Source organism: Hemitrygon akajei, chromosome 12, assembly GCF_048418815.1.
Source record: "Hemitrygon akajei chromosome 12, sHemAka1.3, whole genome shotgun sequence".
Lineage (NCBI taxonomy): Eukaryota > Metazoa > Chordata > Chondrichthyes > Myliobatiformes > Dasyatidae > Hemitrygon > Hemitrygon akajei.
Genome location: NC_133135.1, coordinates 78,509,421 through 78,531,481, shown reverse-complemented (window position 1 = coordinate 78,531,481; position 22,061 = coordinate 78,509,421). Strand labels below are relative to the sequence as shown.

At 41.7% G+C, this 22,061-nt stretch overlaps 1 protein-coding gene across 2 annotated transcripts in view; it reads right to left on the bottom strand.

The window, feature by feature from the left end:
* The window catches only part of LOC140737244 (flavin-containing monooxygenase 5-like), a 135,029-nt gene that overhangs the window by 9,379 nt on the left and 103,589 nt on the right, over positions 1 to 22,061 (bottom strand). For both annotated transcript variants that reach the window (XM_073063560.1, XM_073063561.1), the window contains 2 exons: positions 8,347 to 8,512; positions 5,802 to 5,944 (listed from right to left, as the gene is read on the bottom strand). In XM_073063560.1, the coding sequence (XP_072919661.1) occupies positions 5,802 to 5,944; positions 8,347 to 8,512 (309 nt within the window). The remainder of the gene's footprint in view (positions 1 to 5,801; positions 5,945 to 8,346; positions 8,513 to 22,061) is intronic.

Below are 22,061 nucleotides of genomic sequence, written 5' to 3'. Positions count from 1 at the left end.
TGAAATTGTTATGGGAAACAGAGAAATGGCAGAAGAATTTAATAAGTACTTTAAATCTGTCTTCACTAAGGAAGACACAAGCAATCTCCCAGATGTATGGATGGGCCAAGGACATAGGATAACAGAGGAAATGAAACAGATTGAGATTAGGAAGGAAATGGTGATGAGTAGACTGATGGGACTGAAGGCTGACAAATACCCAGGTCCAGATGGTCTGCATCCTAGGGTACTAATGGAGTTGGCCTTGGAAATTGCGGATGCATTGGTAATCATTTTCCAATGTTCCTTCGATTCAGGATCAGTTCCTGAGGATTGGAGAATGGCTAATGTTATCCAACTTTTTAAGAAAGGAGGGAGGGAGAAAACAGAGAACTATCGACCTGTCAGCCTAACATCAGTAGTGGGGAAGATGCTAGAGTCCATTATTAAAGATGAAGTAGTGGCATATCTAGATAGCAGTGATAGGATTGGGCCAAGCCAGCATGGATTTACCAAGGGTAAATCATGCTTGACTAATCTATTGGAGTTTTTCGAGGATGTAACCAGGAAGTTAGACGGGGGAGATCCAGTGGATGTAGTGTACCTCGATTTTCAGAAGGCATTTGATAAGGTCCCACATAGGAGATTGGTGGGTAAAATCAAAGCTCATGGCATTGGGGGGAAGACATTGACATGGATAGAAAACTGGTTGGCAGATAGAAAGCAAAGGGTAGCGGTGAATGGGTGTTTCTCGGAATGGCAGGTGGTGACTAGTGGGGTGCCACAGGGCTCGGTATTGGGACCACAGCTGTTTACGATTTACGTCAACGATTTAGATGAAGGCATTGAGAATAACATCAGCAAGTTTGCTGATGATACTAAGCTGGGTGGCAGTGTGACATGTGATGAGGATGTTAGGAGAATTCAGGGTGACTTGGATAGGCTGGGTGAGTGGGCAGATACTTGGCTGATGACATTTAATGTGAATAAGTGTGAGGTTATCCACTTTGGGAGTAAGAACAGGAAGGCAGATTATTATCTGAATGGTGTAGAGTTAGGTAACGGAGAAATACAAAGAGATCTAGGAGTCCTTGTTCATCAGTCACTGAAGGTGAATGAGCAAGTGCAGCAGGCAGTGAAGAAGGCTAATGGAATGTTGGCCTTTATTACAAAGGGAATTGAGTACAAGAGCAAGGAAATCCTCTTGCATTTGTACAGGGCCCTGATGAGACCACACCTGGAGTATTGTGTACAGTTTTGGTCTCCAAGGTTAAGGAAGGACATCCTGGCTGTAGAGGAAGTGCAGCGTAGATTCACAAGGTTAATTCCTGGGATGTCCGGACTGTCTTACGCAGAGAGGTTAGAGAGACTGGGCTTGTACACGCTGGAATTAAGGAGATTGAGAGGGGATCTGATTGCAACATATAAGATTATTAAGGGATTGGACAAGATAGAGGCAGGAAATATGTTCCAGATGCTGGGAGAGTCCAGTACCAGAGGGCATGGTTTGAGAATAAGGGGTAGGTCATTTAGGACAGAGTTAAGGAAAAACTTCTTCTCCCAGAGAGTTGTGGGGGTCTGGAATGCACTGCCTCGGAAGGAAGTGGAGGCCAATTCTCTGGATGCTTTCAAGAAGGAGCTAGATAGGTATCTTATGGATAGGGGAATCAAGGGATATGGGGACAAGGCAGGAACCGGGTATTGATAGTAGATGATCAGCCATGATCTTAAAATGGCGGTGCAGGCTCGAAGGGCTGAATGGTCTACTTCTGCACCTGTTGTCTATTGTCTCTATTGTCTATTGATTGCATTAGGGGTTTCCACTTCTAGTCAATAGTCAAAGACAAGAAAATCTGCAGATGCTGCAAATCCAAGCAACACACACAAAATGCTGAAGGAACTCAGCAGGTCAGGCAGCATCTATGGAAAAGAGTAAACAGGTTGGAGGCTACCCAGCTAGAATATAAAGTGTTGCTCCTCCCTGATGGAATATAGGTGTTGAACATTGATTTCTCTAACTTCCATTAATGCACCCCTCCCCTTCTTACCCCATCCCTTATTTATTTGTTTGTTTGTTTATTTATTATTTTTCCCTTTTTTTCTCTCTCTGCCCCTCTCACAATCACTCCTTGCCTGCTCTCCATCTCCCTCTGGTGCTCCCCTCCCCCTTTCTTTCTCCCTAGGCCTCCCGTCCCATGATCCTCTCCCTTCTCCAGTTGTGTATCCCTTTTTCCAATTAACTTCTCAGCTCTTAGCTTTATCGCTCCCCCTCCTGTCTTCTCCTATCATTTCAGATCTCCCCCTCCCACTTTCAAATCTCTTACTATTTCTCCTTTCAGTTAGTCCTGACGAAGGGTCTTGGCCCGAAACGTCGACTGAACTTCTCCCTATAGATGCTGCCTGGCCTGCTGCGTTCCACCAGCATTTTGTGTGTGTTGCTGGAATATAGGTGTTGTTTATATTCTCTCTGGGTAGCCTCCAACCAGGTGGCATGAACATTGGTTTCTCAAACTTCTGGTATTTGCGTCCCTCTCTTTACCATTCCTATTCCCGTTTCCTTCTCTCACCTCATCTCCTTACCTGCTCATCACCTCCCTCTTCCTTTTCTTCAATGGTCTTGTATCCTCTCCTATCAGACTCCCCCTTCTCCAGTCCTTTATCTCTTTCACCTATCAGCTTCCCAGCTTTTTACTTCACCCCTCCCCTCTCCCAGTTTCACCTGTCACCTACACCCCTGTACTTCTTTCTCCCCTCCCCCTACCCCTTCGTTCTAACTTCTCATCTTTCTTTCCAGTCCTGACGAAGGGTCTCGGCCCAAAATGTTGGTTGTTTACTCTTTTCCACAGATGCTGCCTGGACTGCTAATTAATAGTCAGTTCCTTTAGCCTAAGAAAATGTGTAAACATCACATAGAGAAAATAATTAGTCCTTGAAATGCAGAAGGAAGAATTTCTAGGTAAGGTATTTAAATTGGCTTTATTAAAGGTGTTATAAGTGTAAAGGGGGTTTCTTCTTTTTCTTTGTTACTGCGTATGTTAATCAAAATGGCATCTTTGTTTTGTTAAAAGTAAAAATGCTTTGTTGCGAGAGAGTGCTGGAAGATTGTTTGGGTTAAAATTTACTGATAACGAGAATTGTATACCTTTGTAAACCAATTGGGATTAATGTTGTTCTTTCTTCTGAGTCTGTAAGCTATTGTTGGCGGGCTTTTGGGGAGATTGGCGCGAGGGGGTGAGAGAGAGAGGACGCAATGCTGTAAACTGGGCGAGGAACAGACCCCAAGCGGGGGTCTGAGGCCAGGAGGTACCCCGAGGAGAGGCGACAAAGATAGATGTGCTTGGTTGACTACTTCAGGTGGTCCTGAGCTGCGAGTCGAGGAGTTCGGAGGGGATCGAATGGTGGCCAGAAGACTTCAGTAATTGAGCTCCAACGGTTGTGCACGAGGTGGTTTGGACTTTGATAAGTTTGGCACCTTTTCTTTATTTTCTTTTCCTTCATATATACTGTATTGTTATTAATCACTTAGTTATAGTAATATTCATAAATTGTAATCATTTAATCACATATGGGGTACTGTCTGTTTTTGGGTGAGGCGGGGACATCACACAGCATCCACACCAGCTGATTACCCAGTTTGGCGGGGCCGAAAGCTGCTCCCCCTAGACGAGAACGAGCTGAGCGAGCCTGAGGCAACCTGGGGGGGGGGGTGCATAAACATAAATCGAGCAAAGAATTCAGAAGAAATTCTTTTATCCAGCTGGTGGCTAGAATGTGTAATTTGCTACTGTTGGAATAGTTGAGACAAACAGCATGAAGCACATTGGGAGAAAGAAAGGAATAGAAGGACATGTTGATAGGGTTAAATGAGGAGTTTGAAGGAGGATTGTGCTGTGGGTAATATAGGAGTATAGCAACAAAAGGACTAACTCCCCCTTTATTTCTGGTATTACAAGGTCGACAACATCCCCTGTTCTCCCTGTGCTCCAAATCTAACAACATTTCTGATTAATGCAGATCTAGCCACCTTAGATTTTAAGTTTTAAATTGCTTTATTATTGTCACATGTACTAAGACAGTGATAAGATTTGTTTTGCAAGCCATCAATGCAAATTATGCCAACATATCAGTACACTGTGTTGAAACAAGGCAAAACCAATAACAGGTTGCAGAGTAATCTGGTTGCAAAGAAAATGCTGTGTAGTAAATGATAAGGTGCAAGGCCATAATGAGTTCAAGAGTCCATCTTATCATGCACGGTTCTATTCTGGTCACACAAATAACCAACGAGAGGAGCATTAGCTGTCATTATGGAGTCACAGAGTTATAGACCATGAAGACAGGCTCTTCAGCACAGCTCCGCCAAGCTGAGTTCATCCCATTTCCCCACATTTGGCCCACATCCCTCAAATATTTCTTATCCATATACCCATGTAAGCATCTGTTCAATGTTGTAATTGTACCCACCTCTACTACTTTGTCTGGCAGCTCTTTCCATTTACTCATCATTCTCTGTGTGAAAGTGCTACCTCTCATACCTCCTTTTAAAACTCCCCCCTCACCGTAAACCTATACCTTCTAGTTTTAGACTCCCCTACCTTGGAAAAAGACTGAGCATTCGCCTATCTATACCCCTGATAATACTGTGTACAGTGGATTCCAGTTAATTTGGAAACATCAGGACCAGTACATTGTAGCCCAATTAAACGGCTGCTCCTTTTAGCTGAAGCTACATGGAAATAGTTAAAAAGGTATAAATAAAGGCAAATTGAGCAATAAATTATGTATTTAAGTGAGTACAGAATGAATCAGAACACTACCAATACTACCACCATACTATAAAACTGTATTAGTTCCTAATACTAATTGACAGAGGAACTCATCTGTCTTGCTTTCTTTTTATCCATGGAAAAAAATCAGCAGATGTAATGGACTGCCTTAATACGATGTTGTTGATGATAGCATCCACCAAGTCTTCATTTTAATTGTCACATTCAAGGTAATTATTGATACCTTCAAATTCTTCATAGTGCCTTACTTGTTGAATTAGAGATTGTTTCATGTTCTATCCTGGCCATTTGTGGCACTGCCAAACCTGAATGCTTGAAACCGCAGCGAACAAAGCAGTTCTGAATGGTTTTATTGCTTACTTCGTACCAACTATCAGTGACAAAAACCAATACATCTTGAAAACAAACAGACACAACTGACGCTATTTCAAAACTGTTCGCTCTAAGCATGGTGTAGTGTCTAACAGCAATGCAAGTGCATGTGACTGACACTAGTTAGAAACTGTTCGGTAACAGCATCCTGCCACAATTAAATGGCTTAGTGTCCCAAATAAATGAGGGGATTATTTTTCTAGTAGTGTTTGTTCTTTAAGAGTTGTCCCAAATAAGAGACTGCCCCGATTAGCTGATGGCCCAATTAACCAGAATCCATTGTACCTCTCGAAAAGCTCACCCCTCAGTACCCGATACGTAAGAGAGATAATTCTTTATAATTCAATATAAAAGGATGAGTTAATTTAAGTTTATAATGACTTTTAAAGAAATTAGTAGCAAAGAGGGGAACTTTTTCTGCTGGTGGGGAACGTTTAGTTAGGTCATTATGAAGAGAAGCTAAAATACTTCACCCAGAGAATGATAAAAAAAAACTTCTCTTGAAAAGGGCACTAAACGCTTGTTCAATTAATAAATCTTAAATTTGAGACTAGACTGGATTTTAATGTACAGTGACATAAAGGGATACATATGGATGGAACAATGATATATCTCACAGAACACAGACCAGGTTTAGATATTTTTGTCTGTGCTGCTCCTCACCTGTTTCGCACGTTGACTGATTTCCACTGCAAGGTCGCCCCCAGTGCTCCCAGTTCCAATTATTACCACTCTTTTCCCTTCAAATTTTAAGGGTTCTTTATAATCTTTACTATGCATGTATTGACCCTTGAACTTTTCTATGCCTGGGGAAAATCAGGAGAGACAATGTTAGAGCATTTGCTTGGTGAGTATACTCGGTAATTATAGTAAATATACATTACACAGTAAGCTAAGTAAATTTCATATTTATGCTTGTGCAGTAAATTGTCATCAAAATTTCAGTACAGGAGGTGGTTATTTACTCATTGACTCTGGCTGTTTTCTCAAGTCTATTTTCCTACAGCTTTACATTTTCTCAAATCCCTGGTCAAGTTCCACCAATTGGGCTCAACAAGCACAAACTCCATAAATATATTTTGTAAAGAACATGCTAAATATGTCCACGCTGTCCAATCCCACTTGAAAAGTACTGTTCTTTTTCTCACACTTTTCTGTCTGAATTGGGTGGGATTACAACTAGAGGTCATGGGTCAAGGGTGAAAGGTGAAAATTTTAAGGGAAACAGAAAGAGACACTTCTTCATTCAGAGGGTTGTGAAAGTGTGGAATGAGCTGCCAGCGCAAGTGATGCATGCAAGCTCAATTTCAACATTTAAGAGAAGTTTGGACAGGTACCTGGATGGTAGGGGTACGGAGGGCTATGGGCCCGGTGCCAGTTGACAGGAGTAGGCTGCTTAAATGGTTTGACATGGCCTAGATGGGCTGTAGGGCCTGTTTCTGTGCTGTACTTTTCTATGACTCCGTAACTCTAAACATGTCATACATGTTAAATATTTTCTTTCTCCCCTATCAAATTGTTTAAGATTTCCCAACACTTAAAATATTCTCTAATTTTCGAAACCTTTCCTGTTAACACTTAGACTGATAGTCATTTTTTCCCCTCATTTCTACTGATCTCCTCGATTTGCTTTTCTTTCTGCTTGCTGTACTTCCACTGTATTGTGAACTCTCATTTTATGATAAATCTTTCAATTGGATTTTATTTTTAGTCTCATGTCTTTATCCCTCACACCTGCAATGCCATTTATATTTGGCAAGCCAGATTAAAGCTGCATCCTAATGTTCCTTTAATGTTTCTTTACTAATGTCGCCACCTAGAAAAAAAGTGTCACTGTATCTCCAGTCACTGAATCCTTCTACATTTTACTAATTTTTAAAAAAAACTTAGAAGTGTACCAAAAATAGCACACATTGAAAATTTGTTGCTTAATCCATACTTTGAGATAATTAAGTTGTAAATTCCTGCTAAAGTCAGGATTTGAATAATGAAAATCATTGTTTTAAATTGAATTCAGAAAATATTTGAGAGCTCCTGGGGCTTCCAGATCTCCATGCCAAATCAAGATAAATAGAGAAAATGTGCAGCAAAGGTATAGGACCTCTGTTGAGGTTGCAGTTGGTGGATGGAGTGGTGAGATGGTTAGGAAAGAGGAAAGAACAGCACCCAGGTCTATTTTCACAAATACACACACACACACACACACACACACACACACACACACACACACACACACACACACACACACACACACACACACACACACACACACACACACACACACACACACAGTTTGCTCTTAATGAAAACATTTAGTGATTTATATATTTGCTCTCTCAGAACCCTTTGACCCACAACTTCATTTATATTCTTTTCTTCCCGTGTAAAACATGGCCTCTTAATTTTTTCTTACCAAAAATAATATCTTGCAGTTGTCTATTTTAAAACTAGTTTCTAATGACACATCCATTGTTCATGCAACAAATTACCCAAAGAAGAAATATTTAACCAGTCATCATCCAAGCTGACCATTCCTCCTCGTATGATCTCATCTAAAAATTTTGAAATTGTTATGGAGTCCGGTTTCACAATTTATATTAAAAATAGGTTTCAGCTGGTGGTGTCAGCTCTCATCTTCAAAGGAACTCGCTTCCCAGTTCCTGCCACTTTGGAAATTACACATTCCTCCTGCTCTGTGTTCTACCAAGGACCTAACAAGCTACTTCACAACTTGTCTCCCAACTCTGGATGTACTGACTTTATCAAAAGTTTTGGTTAGTATCACATTGCTCTTTGGGTGACATTGCTGACCATAGACTAGTAGCAGGGTGACATAAAAAAAACATTAATTATAATATTTGCAATGCAGAAGCTGCTTTATGAAACACTGTGCAAACGGAAATACTTTCACTAATTTCTTACACTGTATGTTCAGCTTAATTCCCTCAACCTGTGCTTTAACTGATGAATTGTGGTGAACTACATATACCTGTCTGGACACGCCCCCCCCGCTGACTGCTCCTGTGGCTCCTCCCACGGACCCCGGTATAAAGGCGATTGGGGCCTGAGCCCTGCCTCTCAGTCTCCAGGATGCAGTGTGGTGGTCAATTGCTGCTTATTCTTTCTTCCAGTCAATAAAAGCCGATATCTCGCCTCACGTCTCGGAGAGTTATTGATGGTGCATCATGAATATACTCATTTTACTCACCAGGAAATGTATCCAGAGGTAAATGATGGTCAGTATGATGACCGATACAGACCAAAATAGCATCAAAGGTAGTCGTTTCCAAATTTCCCTCAGTATCACTCGTCACTACATCCCACTGTCCAGTGGTAGAGAAATCTGTCCGCTGTGTAATACTGCAGACATTGGTCTAGAGGAAATGCAAAGGGAAGTGGTTAGACAGTGATTGTGAAGGGAGTTTTCAAAGACAGCATTAAGATGCAAGTAAGTACCGTAGATTCCGGACTACAGAGAGCACCTGATTAAAAGCCGCTGGCTCTAATTTTAGAAATAAAATCAATTTTTTAATTGTAAAGGCCGCACCGGATTTTAGGCCGCACCGGATTTTCGGCCGCAGGTGTCCCACGTTGTAATATGAGATATTTACACAGAAAGATATTACACGTGAGGATTTTTTAACTTTTAATTAAATCCATATGGTAACAAACAAATATATATTGCAAATGCTTTTTTTCGAACCGTGCCTGTAATACGGCTACTTTTAAATATACATACGTATCGGTAACACAAATTACGTTGCATATACTTTTTTACTGAACAGCACGAACAACATTCCAATATCTCCTAGCGACTGGTAAAAATATATATACTGCAGCCTACCAGGAAAAGTTATTGATCGCCTTTAACTTAAAAGCAGCGTTTTCGCTCGGGTCTGATGAGCTCGCGTAACGCGATCGGGTCTAATCGGGTCTGATGTGCTCGGGTCTGACGCGCTCGGGTCTGATCGCAAACCGGTATCCCACAAGACGCGGCGAAACCGGGTGTGACGTCATAGCATCCCGGGATGTAGTACAGAAAACAAATATAGTTAAAACACTTCTAACTTTAACTAACAAATGAATTACTAAGCGAAAATATTATAAACTAAGTAACTGCCATAAAGGCAGCACAATGCTTTTCTTCGAGTGTTTTCCATGTTGATGAGGGTGAGTACAAATGACTGATTTACAATAATTTAATTGTGAAAGTGCGCTTGATTTATCGTACAATTTCATTGGACCTCTGTGAACTACTCATCAATTTTATTGGTCTACTGTTACGAGGCAAAATGTTTACGAGGCGGCATGAAAAAAAACCATGTATTAGCCGCTCTGGATTAAAGGCCGCAGAGTTCAAAGCTGTTCAAAATGTGGGAAAAAAGTAGCGGCTTATAATCCGGAATCTACGGTAAGAATTGCCACGTCATTAAGTTAAATAATAAATATTCCTCTTCCAGTTTTCTGCATTTTCAATGACCCAAAGAAAGCATTGCTACTTTAATAATTCTCTTGTTTAGGCTGACCAGCTCTTTGTATTTGACTCTCACACTACATCTTTTTTGCTGGATACCTGTTTGAGTTAGAAAGTTAATCAGACAATGAAAGTAATTACATTTAAAATAAGTCTATTCACTTCCCCAATTTGACCTCACTGGAAGGAGACTATTAATATTATACATGAGTCTCATGCATCGGAAATACAAAAACAATGATTTGGGCTTCACCTAGTCCAAAGTAGCTTCCTAGACAAGTTTGCATTTGTAAAGATGTAGCCATCACAGGTTTCCTTTTGACGACAATCTCCAAAAGGCACCAATGTCTAACTAGTTTCAAAGGCTAGTAAGAGTAGAATGTGCCTAATAATCATTTTTCACAATTGTCTCCACTGCTCAGTGACACCCTTGTTTTCCAGCTGAGCCCAATAATGTGTTTGGGGTACTCGCTGAATTACATTGCAGAATCTTGTGCATCTGTGGAGCGTAAAAGGGGAAAAGCTCTTGGTGAGTAAGGGAATTAGGTTAATGGAAAAGGAAAGCTATGTTTGTACTTAGAAACAAAGCATTGTGTTTAGTCAAGAATGCACAGCAGTGCCTCCACTTCTTTTGGAGACTGAGGCAAGTGAGGCTTCCCACCCTCATTCTAACCACATTGTAATGGAGCATCATTGAGAACATCCTGGCTGGCTGTATTACTGAATGGGTTGGGAATTGCGAGGCATCTGACTGCAAGTCACTGTAATGGATCGTGAGGACTTGAGAGAGTCAGAGAGTCATCAGGCTCTCTCTTCCACTCCCCCCCCCCACCCCCAGGACATGTAACAGAAGTGCTGTGTTCGCAGTGCCCTCAACATTGTCTACCATCCGTCTCTCAATCTCTTTGACCTCATACCCTCAGGCAGAAGGTACTGCAGTATAAGAACAAGGGCTGTTAGGCTTCTTACCCCAGACTGTGAAATTTCTGAACACCCTATTTATGACAGCACCCATAGCATTATACTATTATATATTTATCTATATGTCATACATGCACTTTCTTCAACTTATACTTCTACAGAATATTTTTTAATCTCTTAATACTATTGTGTAAATATCATTTTATGTGTGGTTGTGATATATGCACTGTCTTTTGCACCTTACTACCTGGGAATATTGTTTCGCTTACCTGTATACATGGACATGGTTGAATGACAATGAACTTGAACTTCAACATTCAGATAGCTGATTAACTGATTCCCTGCTGAGCACCCTGGATTTCTCCCTAGCATCAAGAGTGCTACTGGAATCAGCACTAAAAGTGGTATCTCCCAATAACAGTAATAATGATAATAATCCAAAATAGTGGTCCGTTCTATTATTCCTATTTTTGCAGCATTCAATGCTTTATAGCATGCTGAAGAATTTAAGATTGCTATCCTCATCTTAGATCCTTCCAGGTCCTTTCCTTGCTTGGCTCCGTTATTTTTTTGAAGCTTAGTTCCTTCAACAAGATTCTTACTAGTTTTTTTCCCAGCATACAGAAGGAAAAGGGAGTGAGAAAGTCTATAATAAGCACAAAGTAGTCGGCGGAGGTCAGTTAGAATAAAGAGTGTTGGGCAAGTAGAACAAAGTGCAGAATATAGACCCAGAAGTTATTTTAAGTTCATGAAGATCTGAAAAGGGGAGTTTACCTCATTCAGCCTGGTAGTGGCAGTGATGTGGAGGCATTGGTGATTATTTCTATATTAGAAGTGTTGAGAAATGTCTAATATAAGCAATGTTATAAAGTAAACTTACTCTAATTTTGAGGAAATTATATTGCAAGCTCCCAACAGCATGAAGTTCAATAGTCAGATTCATCATGATAATGGCTGGAATGGTAAAAATGTATGGACCCAATTAATATTGAATAGCTTATAGGAAATGTTCAGAGGTGAGAGAACAAACCAAATTCCATAAAATTATGTCATTATTTTCTGGATTTCAATTCTCCAGCATGTCTTGGAAGGCAACAAAGGGAGCCTGAATTGGTGAGGTGATACAACAAGCATGTCGTTTCCATCTGGTTATAGATAGCATCAAACAGAGTCACCAGGTCATAGGAGCACAACACAGAAACAGGAGCACACAAGGAGATCATGCTACTTGCATCTAGCTGAGAAGCACTACCTGTGGAGGATTCAGTTGTTGCTTTAAACTACAAGTGAAGATCTGACTGGAATTTACTCTGCTGGATCACCACTGCCTGTTGCTTCAGTGACAAAGGCTGATTCCAGACACCACTGGGGCAGCTGTACCAAAATACATTAATCACTCGACGTAGTGGTGGCTACATCAGAAATATCGCCAAGTGTGATTATACAATATGTAATTCACTGGTGTATACTGAGCTATTGGGAGAGTATTTTGAACCAAATGAAACAGTGAGTGCCAATTTTGCTGAGCTCATCAGGTCTAAAGGTATCCAGTTTGCTTTGGAGTTTGACTGTTCCAGCTGACCATCAGAAGTGAGCTTTCCTGAGATTGTCAAAGTGATGCAGGAACATTTAGAAACAATACAACACAAAACACTGGGGGAACTCAGCAGGCCAGGCAGCATCATGGAAAAGAGTAAACAGTCGATGTTTTGGGCTAAGACCCTTCATCAGGACTGGATGAAGAGTCTCGGCCTGAAACATCAACTGTTTACTCTTTTCCATAGGCGCTGTCTGGCCTGCTGAGTTCCCCTGGAATTTTGTATCTGTTGCCTAGATTTCCAGCGTCTGTTGATTTTCTTTGTTTTGACATTTAGAACCAAAGCCGTTGTTGATTGTAGAAGATTTTAGGTTTCATAAGTGGAATCAAAAAGAAAGGGAGTCCACTTCAGCATATGTGGCTGAATTGCAAAGATCGTCTGAGCATTGTCAGTTCAGTAATGGGCTTAATGATAGTTTGTGGAATCTTAAAAGAAAGCATTCAAAAACAGCTCCTAACTGAAACACAGCTTACATCGAAATGAGCAGTGGAAATCGCTGTTTCAATGGACACTGCAGACAGAGACACAGTCAAGAACAAAAGTGAGCATAGGACAAGCGACTATAAACAGAAACCAGCCTGGCCAATCAAATTGTGCCACCGTTGTGGCAGGGGCACCCATGAACCAAAGAAATGCAGATTTAAAGACAGAACATAGAAAATATAACAAAGTAGGACAAATACAAAGAGTTTATTGGGCAGACAACAGAAGGAATGTCCAGGGAAGAGAAAAAGCTAAAAAGTCAAGTTGCAGTTTCAAAAAGAGCACTAATCTGTATGCTGTTGACAAAAAAAAAATCTGATAATGATGAAAGTGACACAGGATTGTGCAGTCTTGAGATTTACAATGTGAAAATTAATAATAGAAAGCATGGAAACAGGCCATCTCGGCCCTTGTAGTCCGTGCCAAACGCTTACTCTCACCTAGTCCCACCGACCTGCACTCAGCCCATAACCTTCCATTCCTTTCCTGTCCATATACCTACCCAATTTTACTTTAAATGACAATACCGAACCTGCCTCTACCACTTCTACTGGAAGCTCGTTCCACACAGCTACCACTCTCTGAGTAAAGAAGTTCCCCCTCGTGTTACCCTTAAACTTTTGCCCCCTAACTCTCAACTCATGTCCTCTTGTTTGAATCTCCCCTACTCTCAATGGAAAAAGCCTATCGACGTCAACTCTGTGTCTATCCCCCTCATAATTTTAAATACCTCTATCAAGTCCCCCCTTAACTTTCTACGCTCCAAAGAATAAAGACCTAACTTGGTCAACCTTTCCCTGTAACTTAGGTGCTGAAACTGAGGTAATATTCTAGTAAATTTTCTCTGTACTCTCTCTGCCAACTGAAAGCAAATTAAGGAAGGTACTGGATGATGCCACAGCTCTCTCCATGCTGTATGCTATGAGCCATTGTCCAAAGGAAGACAAACAGGCATTGGTGCCAACCTCTGTGTGCCTCCAGTTGGAAAGCATATTGGATCAAAGAAGGACTATGCTGCTCAGAAGAACTGTGGAAGTGATGAAGGCACAGGTCCAACAACACAGTTTTTCTACGCAACATAACTGAGAAAGCTTCTGATATGTTAATCAGGCAGATACTTGTGAAATGTGGCTTGGTGTTACGTATTGGAGTATAAAGTTGCATTGTTTGCTGTGTAACCAAAACTATGTAGTCAGTTTTGTATTTGCTATTTGCTATGTATGTATCCAATTTAGTAGGAGAATGAAATCTCTGTTTTGTCTCTGTACTATTGAACACATCAGTGACTTAAGAATGTAGCCAAATAAGAAGATAATGGTGTGTTAATGAGAGGCTAGCTAAGAGATAACTGTGGCCAGGGATGAGGTAACACGTGGCCCAAAAAGTAGTTTAGAACATGATTAAGTTAATGGGTAGAAACAATAGTGTGAAGTCGGGAGCTGATGTACTGGTGATACGGAACTGTAGATATTGGAGTATAAAATATTATGAAGTATAAAACTTGTATTATTTGCTGTGTAACCAAAACTATGTGAAATGCTAGGAATGTAGAAGACAATGGTGTGTTAATATATGTTAATGAGTGGTAGCTAAGAGATGTAGTCAGCTTTGAAGTTTGCTATGTGCTATGCATGTATCCAATTGAATGTAGAAGACAATGGTGTGGTAATGAGAGGTAGCTAAGAGATGTTTTGCTTTGAACTTGTCTGCTGTGTAACCGAAACTATGTAGTCAGCCTTGATGCAGATTATGTAGTTTGAACTTGCTATTTGAAATCTTAAGAATGTAGGAGACAATGGTGTGTAAATGAGAGGTAGCTAAGAGATGTGGACTAGAACATGAATAAGTCAATAGGTAGAAACAATAGTGGCGGATGTACTTGTGATACGCAACTATAGACCAATTGGATATGCTAATGCAACTAAACCAGGAGATTGCTATAAAAAATGCTATGTACAAGGATTGGTGGGCAATCAGCAACTAGCTCAATGACTGTCTCAGCTTTGATTTGCAAATTAAAGTTTAATCCTTCTTGAAGAATCTTCTGCGTCTCCTGGTCATTTGTGAGGAAAATAGAATAGAATTAGAGTAGAAAATCCTCGTGGATACCGCCTTAAGAGATAAGGGTCTGAACGGGCGAGGTGTTAGACTAGGCATAGAATTAGAGTAAGTTTAGTGAAGAAAAAGTCCACGTGGTGTTAGACTAGGACTAGGTGTAGAATTAGAGTAAATAATATTATCCAGTAAACAAACTGTGAATCTCTGAAATACCTTAAAAGAGAGAATAACATGACAGGTAAAGGAACGGCAGTAGAGATTCTGAGCAAAAAATTCCCGTTAATTAAAAATGAGATCACAAAAACTTCAGAAAAATGGGAAAAAAGAACCAAAAACTTGGTCACAAAGTGGCCAAGAGAAGGAACGTTTGATGTAAGTTTGTGCGAAGAAATGGAAGGACTAATTAAAAATTACAAATCAAAAGATAAATCTAAGAAAAGAGAGCAAAAAAGAGAACGAGAAATGGAAGTGCTAAAACTCTTCAGAACGGAGGGGGAAGGGCTGAGGAGGACAGGTAGAATATTGATTACAAGCGAGGAAGACACTAAGGTGCTGGAGAAACAGCCTGTTAGAGAGAGAGAAGGGTACAGTGAGAAGCTGGCTTCGGCTCCATACCCAGATGCGAAAGAAACAGAAAAAACCCCTCCCTATAATGAGGAAGGAACCCCTAAGCAGTGCCCCCTGCTGATGGGAACAGTAAACATGCAGGGAGAAGTACAGGTTTGGGATAATGAGGAGGAAAAAAAATACGAGAAGGAAAAAGCGGCGATATGGAAGGAGATACAGGCAGAAAGGATAAAGATAGAACAGGTACAGAGAGAAATTCAAGAACAGATTGAACGGATGAAATACTTGAGAGAGGGAAAGGAATATGAGGAGTATCGATTATACCATAGAAATAAACAGACTAGAAAAGAAGGTGACTCATTGGAGGAGCAAGAGTTAAGTGGAAAGAGAGAGGATACGAGAATTTGTGGGGAAGAGGTAGGAGGCATAACCCTAGAAGGACAGAAGGAGGCAATAGGGGAGAGACTTGCGGAAGTAGAGAGAGAGCCAGATAAGTTACTGAGAGGGGATTGCCAGAAGAGATGCGAAAAATACTCCAGGGGCCAACCAAGTATAGAATTAAGACAGAAAGGAAGGACTCCACAGGGAGACCGAGGGAAGAAGAGGACCCCGGAGACATTTGTGTGGAAGGCAGTAAAGACATACCCTGAGACAGATGGGGAGTCAGGCGAGGAGGAGAGCCAGGGTAGGTGGGAAGAAGGAGGAAGAATGATGCCGTTGTTAGTAAAAGGATCAGGACAAATGCAGTATATCCCTTGGGGATCCCAGGACCTAGAAGGGCTGAAAAACACTCTGCCCAATCTACATGAAGGAGCAGGGAAATGGATTAGAGCCTTTGAAGAAGAAACAATGGGACGATTATTGGCTATGAGAGATTTGAAGGCACTGTTGATAAGGTTGATGGGAACCTCCAAATTTAACGAACTAATGGAAATGGCTGGCATAGTAAACTCGAACGACCCAAGAACTGATGGAGATGGGTTTGACAGAGTGAGGCAGAGGGTATGGCAGGCCCTCAGAAAGCTTTATCCACCCAAAGTGGACCCCAAAGCCTTAAAAGGGGATCCACTGGGAGACACTGAAAAACCAGCAGCCTACGTAGAAAACCAGTTGAAAAGGTGGAGACTGGAGACTGAGCAAGAGGTGGCGAATAGCTTATTTATGACCTCACTGTTCCAACATAGCATTTTGGATGCATTGCCACCACAAGTAAAATCCAAACTGGAGGAAGTGGTTGGGCTAACGTCAAAGACCCCACAAGAATTTAGAGACCACGTAGTCCATGCGGTTGAAAAATACCGGAAAGGCAAACAAAGGTTGGCTGAGCAGCAGGAAGAGGTGCAAAGAAAGTTAATACAAATGCAGCTCGAAGAACTCAAAAAGAAGGAAAAAGAGAAAAACAAAAAGATGCTGCCAACAGCCACCGGTTCGAGTACAGCCATCGAACTGGACAAAGCACTGCTATATGGAGGGACCGATCATACTGTAAGACAAGGGCTGGAAAACCCCATGCCAATAATTGACTTTGAGGGAGCATTCCCACAAATGCTCTATCAGGAACAGACTAAATTCAAACAGCCCAGACAGGACTGGAAATCCCAAGGAGGGGGGCAGAGGAGCTATGGGCAAAGGAGACCAGTGAGAAGACAGTGGTATAATTTCTGACAAATGAAGTGATCCCAAGGTTTGGAATACCTACAGAAGTTAGCTCAGACAATGGTTCAGCTTTTATCCAGAAAGTGGTCAAACTGGTACTACAGGCGCTGAGGATAAAGCTAAGATTTGGATGTGTATACCACCCTCAGTCGCAGGGCATGGTAGAGAGAATTAATGGAACCCTAAAAGCCAAACTAAACAAAATTTGTGCAGACACTAAACTTAATTGGGTCGATGCTTTACCGTTAGCATTGATGAGTTACCGCATGCAAACTAATCGAATGACATGCCTGACACCACATGAGATGCTCACTGGGAGGCCCATGCCAGTGCCCCAGTGGAGAGGGCCGTATAAAGGACCTAGTTTGGAACAATTGGAAATAGAATTGAAACAATACATGCAGCAGCTAACTATGATACATAGGTCTATTTATGCACAGGAAAAACAGAAAGAGCCGGAGACCATACAAGGGGAAGGACCGATTAAAACAGGAGACCAGGTTTACGTGCGAGTTTTTCGGAGAAAGTGGAACGAGCCAAGAAGGGAAGGACCCTTTACGGTAACCAAGGCATCACCCACCGCAGTTCAGGTAGAAGGCCGCTCCACCTGGTACCATCTGAACCACTGCATGAGGGCAGTCCCGCAAGGGCAATCAGGTGAAGTGTCCGAGGTAAGTGATGCGGAAAAGCAGTTAGCGGGAGACAGACGGGGGAACAAGAAGCTGACACTGCACAGCAGGAGTTTGATCAATTAGTAAGGGAAATTTTTGATTCTGAGGACGGGCCTCAAGATCCTCAGGATGTGGTGGTGGATAGTAGGGCTTCTGCAGATAATGGGGGTGAGCTGGGAATGACCAGTTGTGCCCCTGGGGACAAAGCACCCACATGCTGCAGTGCAGACTTGGGAACCATTAGTGTGGCAGATATAGAATGGGACTGGTAAGTCCCCACAGAACCTACAGTAAAGAAGTAAGAGGAGCACGACACTTACCTCCTCACCATGGTTACAGACACGTACTAATCAGTGGTATCAATGGGCAACTTACACGGCAGGAATGATGAAGAGACAGAATTGTTACCTGTGCTCAAGGGAAAGCCCCACTCAGCATGTAGTTCCCATGCCTTATAACTCCTCCACTTGCACGCGGTGGCAAAGAGAGTATAGGGAGCAATGTGAACGACAGTGTTCAGGTTCGATTAAGGCTTGCTTCCTGAAGCTTTGTGTTATAACAGATCTCTGCTATCAAAGCTGTATGAGAAACGCACCAATGTGCCCATATTGGTGTATGTTATATCAGGCTTCCTCGCAGTTTGATCAATGCAAGCTTGCCTCTGACTGCAATTACAGCAGACCATGGGCTGTAAACAAAAGAAGCCAGACACCTACACTGCAACAGCTTATAATGCAGGACCATCTGAATTATGAGTGTTTCATGCGGGTGGGCACTCACCCGGTTGGCCACTTCCAAGGCAACTGCACTCAGACAGGGGATATAACCCCAGGTAAAAGACACTTGACGGGTTCCCCTCCTCCTGAGGGTGCAATGGACTCTCAGACTATCCCATTAGCAGATACTTGGTGGCTGTGTGGACAGGAAGGAGGTCTGAGATCTACGCTCCCCCTCAGGTGGGAAGGAACATGTACGCGTGTCATGCTGCTTCAGGAAGTTATAATGTCCCCTGAAGTACAGTCCAATGCTAACTTCCCTGAGCAGCGGACTCTGCTACGGCAGAAGAGAAAATATGACCCGGATCCGACAATCCGGATTGACAGTATAGGGCAGCCAAGAGGTATACCTAACGAATTCAAGGCACGAAATGAGATTGCTGCAGGCTGAGAAGCTATCATACCTGTGATAGGGGTGAGCAAAAATGTTGAATGGATAAACTATATATACTATAATCAGCAGAGATTCATCAACTACACCGATGATGCACTGGAGGCCTTAGGGCAACAGCTAGATGCAACTAGCAGGATGGTGTGGCAAAACAGACAGGTACTGGATTGGCTTTTGGCAGAAAAAGGGGGTGTGTGTGTAATGTTTGGAGAACAATGCTGCACTTTCATACCAAACAATACTAGCCCAGACGGGTCTTTCACCAGAGCAATGAATAAATTAAAGAATCTGCAGACGGAGGTCAGACAGAATGCAGGATTTGAACATCAGTTATTTGACTGGTTAGAAAGTAGACTCGGAGGATGGGGAGCATGGCTGACTAAAATAGCAATAACTGTCAGTATTATATTGTTGAGCTATGCGCTTGTGCTGTGCTGTTTTCTTCCTTGTCTCAAATCTCTTGTAGTGCGTGCTGCAACCAAACAATTTTCAATGCTAGTGACAATTACTGAAGCAAGCTTAGTGGAGAAAGAAACACCGAAAATGTATTGTTACAGCCTACAACACCTGCAGGATGAACAAGAGCAAAACAACAGTGTGGGAGTAGATTGTAAGGGCTTTTGAGTCTTTTTCCCTGTCTCAGATACAGAGGGACAGGTTTTTGGCTCAGCGGCCCAGGGTAACAGGGAGAGAATACTTTGAGGTCTTGACGCAGGAAATTATAGTTTAACCCGAGATTTGGGAATAAGTGCTTGAGTTTATTGGGGCTTTTGTGTGCAGACTCTTAGTCTTCTTTCTCTGTGTGAGACCCTCTGGGTCTCAAAGGGGGGATATATTGGAGTATAAAATATTATGAAGTATAAAACTTGTATTATTTGCTGTGTAACCAAAACTATGTGAAATGCTAGGAATGTAGAAGACAATGGTGTGTTAATATATGTTAATGAGAGGTAGCTAAGAGATGTATTCAGCTTTGAAGTTTGCTATGTGCTATGCATGTATCCAATTGAATGTAGAAGACAATGGTGTGGTAATGAGAGGTAGCTAAGAGATGTTTTGCTTTGAACTTGTCTGCTGTGTAACTGAAACTATGTAGTCAGCCTTGATGTAGATTATGTAGTTTGAACTTGCTATTTGAAATCTTAAGAATGTAGGAGACAATGGTGTGTTAATGAGAGGTAGCTAAGAGATGTAGACTAGAACATGAATAAGTCAATAGGTAGAAACAATAGTGGCGGATGTACTTGTGATACGCAACTATAGACCAATTGGATATGCTAATTAAACCAGGAGATTGCTATAAAAAATGCTATGTACAAGGATCGGTGGGCAATCAGCGACTAGCTCACTGACTGTCTCAGCTTTGATTTGCAAATTAAAGTTTAACCCTTCTTGAAGAATCTTCTGTGTCTCCTGGTCGTTTGTGGGGCACAAGAAACCACCACATACGCTGGGGGTTCAAAGAGCTTCAGAAAAGTTGCAAGCACTCAGCTTTTGTGAGTATAAAGATCCAGAATCTACTCTGTGTGCATTAAAGTTATTGCATGAACTTCAAATGGGAGACAAAAAGCTGCTTGTAAAAGTAGATGCATAGACCAAAAGTCCAGCTGGATGAATGGAAGGCCGAAAAGAAAGGAGTCAATAGAGATAAGATAACAGAGGTTTTGTCAGAGGATGTTGTGGATGAGGAAATGGACAGGAGAGATCAGGTCATAAAGGGAGCAATAGAACAGTTAATAAGAAAATACCCCAGTGAAACTAAATGGACCTTCCTAAGATCAAGGTGCACAACCTAGAATGAGAAAAACAAGGTGACGAGAAAGGGAAAGGCGTGAGAGGGAGTGGCGTGAAAGAGAATAGGAACATGAGAAAGAAAAAGAAAGGGATTAAAGTAATTCCAGAGAGGGAAAAGGAGAAGAAAGTTGCGCAGAGTTGTCAGAAATATTTCCTAAAATATCAGAATCTTGCAACCACCATGGAAGAGGCCCCAGAATCTGAGGCTACGTCCACACTACACCGGATAAATCCATAACTGAAGCTTTTTCTCTTCGTTTTGATCCGCCGTCCACACTAAAACAGTGTTTTCATCCCCCGAAAACGGAGATTTTCTGAAATGCTCTCCAGAGTGTGTAATTTTGAAAACGCCGGATTTGCCGGAGCAGTGTGGACGGGGTAACCGGAGAAATTTAAAAACACTGTCATGACGTGCCAGAACAGATGGTGACGGCAGCGCGCCATTTCATTGTTTTCTTGAATGCAACCTAACAATTTCAGAACAGACGGCAACAAGACTGAAGCCAGAAGAGTTAGAAATGTACTCACCAAATACTTTGACCCATAACTTACTGAATAAATAAGTATACTCAGTTTGCCCTGTTTTCTGTCCTTGCTTGTATGAAGATGGTTTACCTATTTATGCAAGTACTTCTCTGACAATAGATGTGTAACAGCCTAATGTAACATTGTATGGAAATACAAGATAATACTGATGCAGACATGTTTTATACATTTAACAAGGGGCTTTATTAATGCGACAGAGTTAGTGAGTTTTTCAATGTTCGTCGTCAGCCGGGTCATACTGTCCGTGAACTCCCTGTCGGTTGCCTCCATACGCTCCAGTATTTGTTTTTTTTAACTTTTAAGTCCTCCTGCGCGAGAGCCAACAGCTGTCCGTCGTGTAAGTTTTTCTAGTCTATAACTGAACAAATGCGCACCAAGACTTTCACAGCGAGATTCGACACCAAACATGTCACTTCTTTTTGGTAGATGTGTCCTGTGCATGCGCAGTAGGAGGAGATTCGCTGAAATATCCATTTTAATGTGGACAGAGATATTTTCAAAAACGCTTAGTGTGGACGCCTATTGTTCTTACGTGAAACCAGCGTTTTCAAAATGATCCGGTTTAGTGTGGACATAGCCTGAGATTGCTTTCACAGCCACAAGTCTCATCTACCAAGCAGAGTGATCCCTGTTTCAGGAAAGACATTATTCTGCAAGAGTAAGAAATCCTCCACAGTGATAAAATATTTAGGCCTGAATGGGACAATTTAAAATTTACTATGCTGTGGATGTCTCTGTATAGTAGTTGTATTACATAGTACACAGTGTATACATAAGAACATAAGAGATAGGAGCAGGAGTAGGCCAATTGGCCCCTCAAGCCTGCTCCGCCATTCAACAAGATCATGGCTGATCCAATCTTAACTCTAGTTTTCACCGAATCCCACAAGGCAACAGTGCCAACCAACAGGGCACCATGCCGCCCATTTTATTTTATTATTCATCCCGCCCAAACCCATGTGATCACCCGGGGAAAAAAAAACGAGTT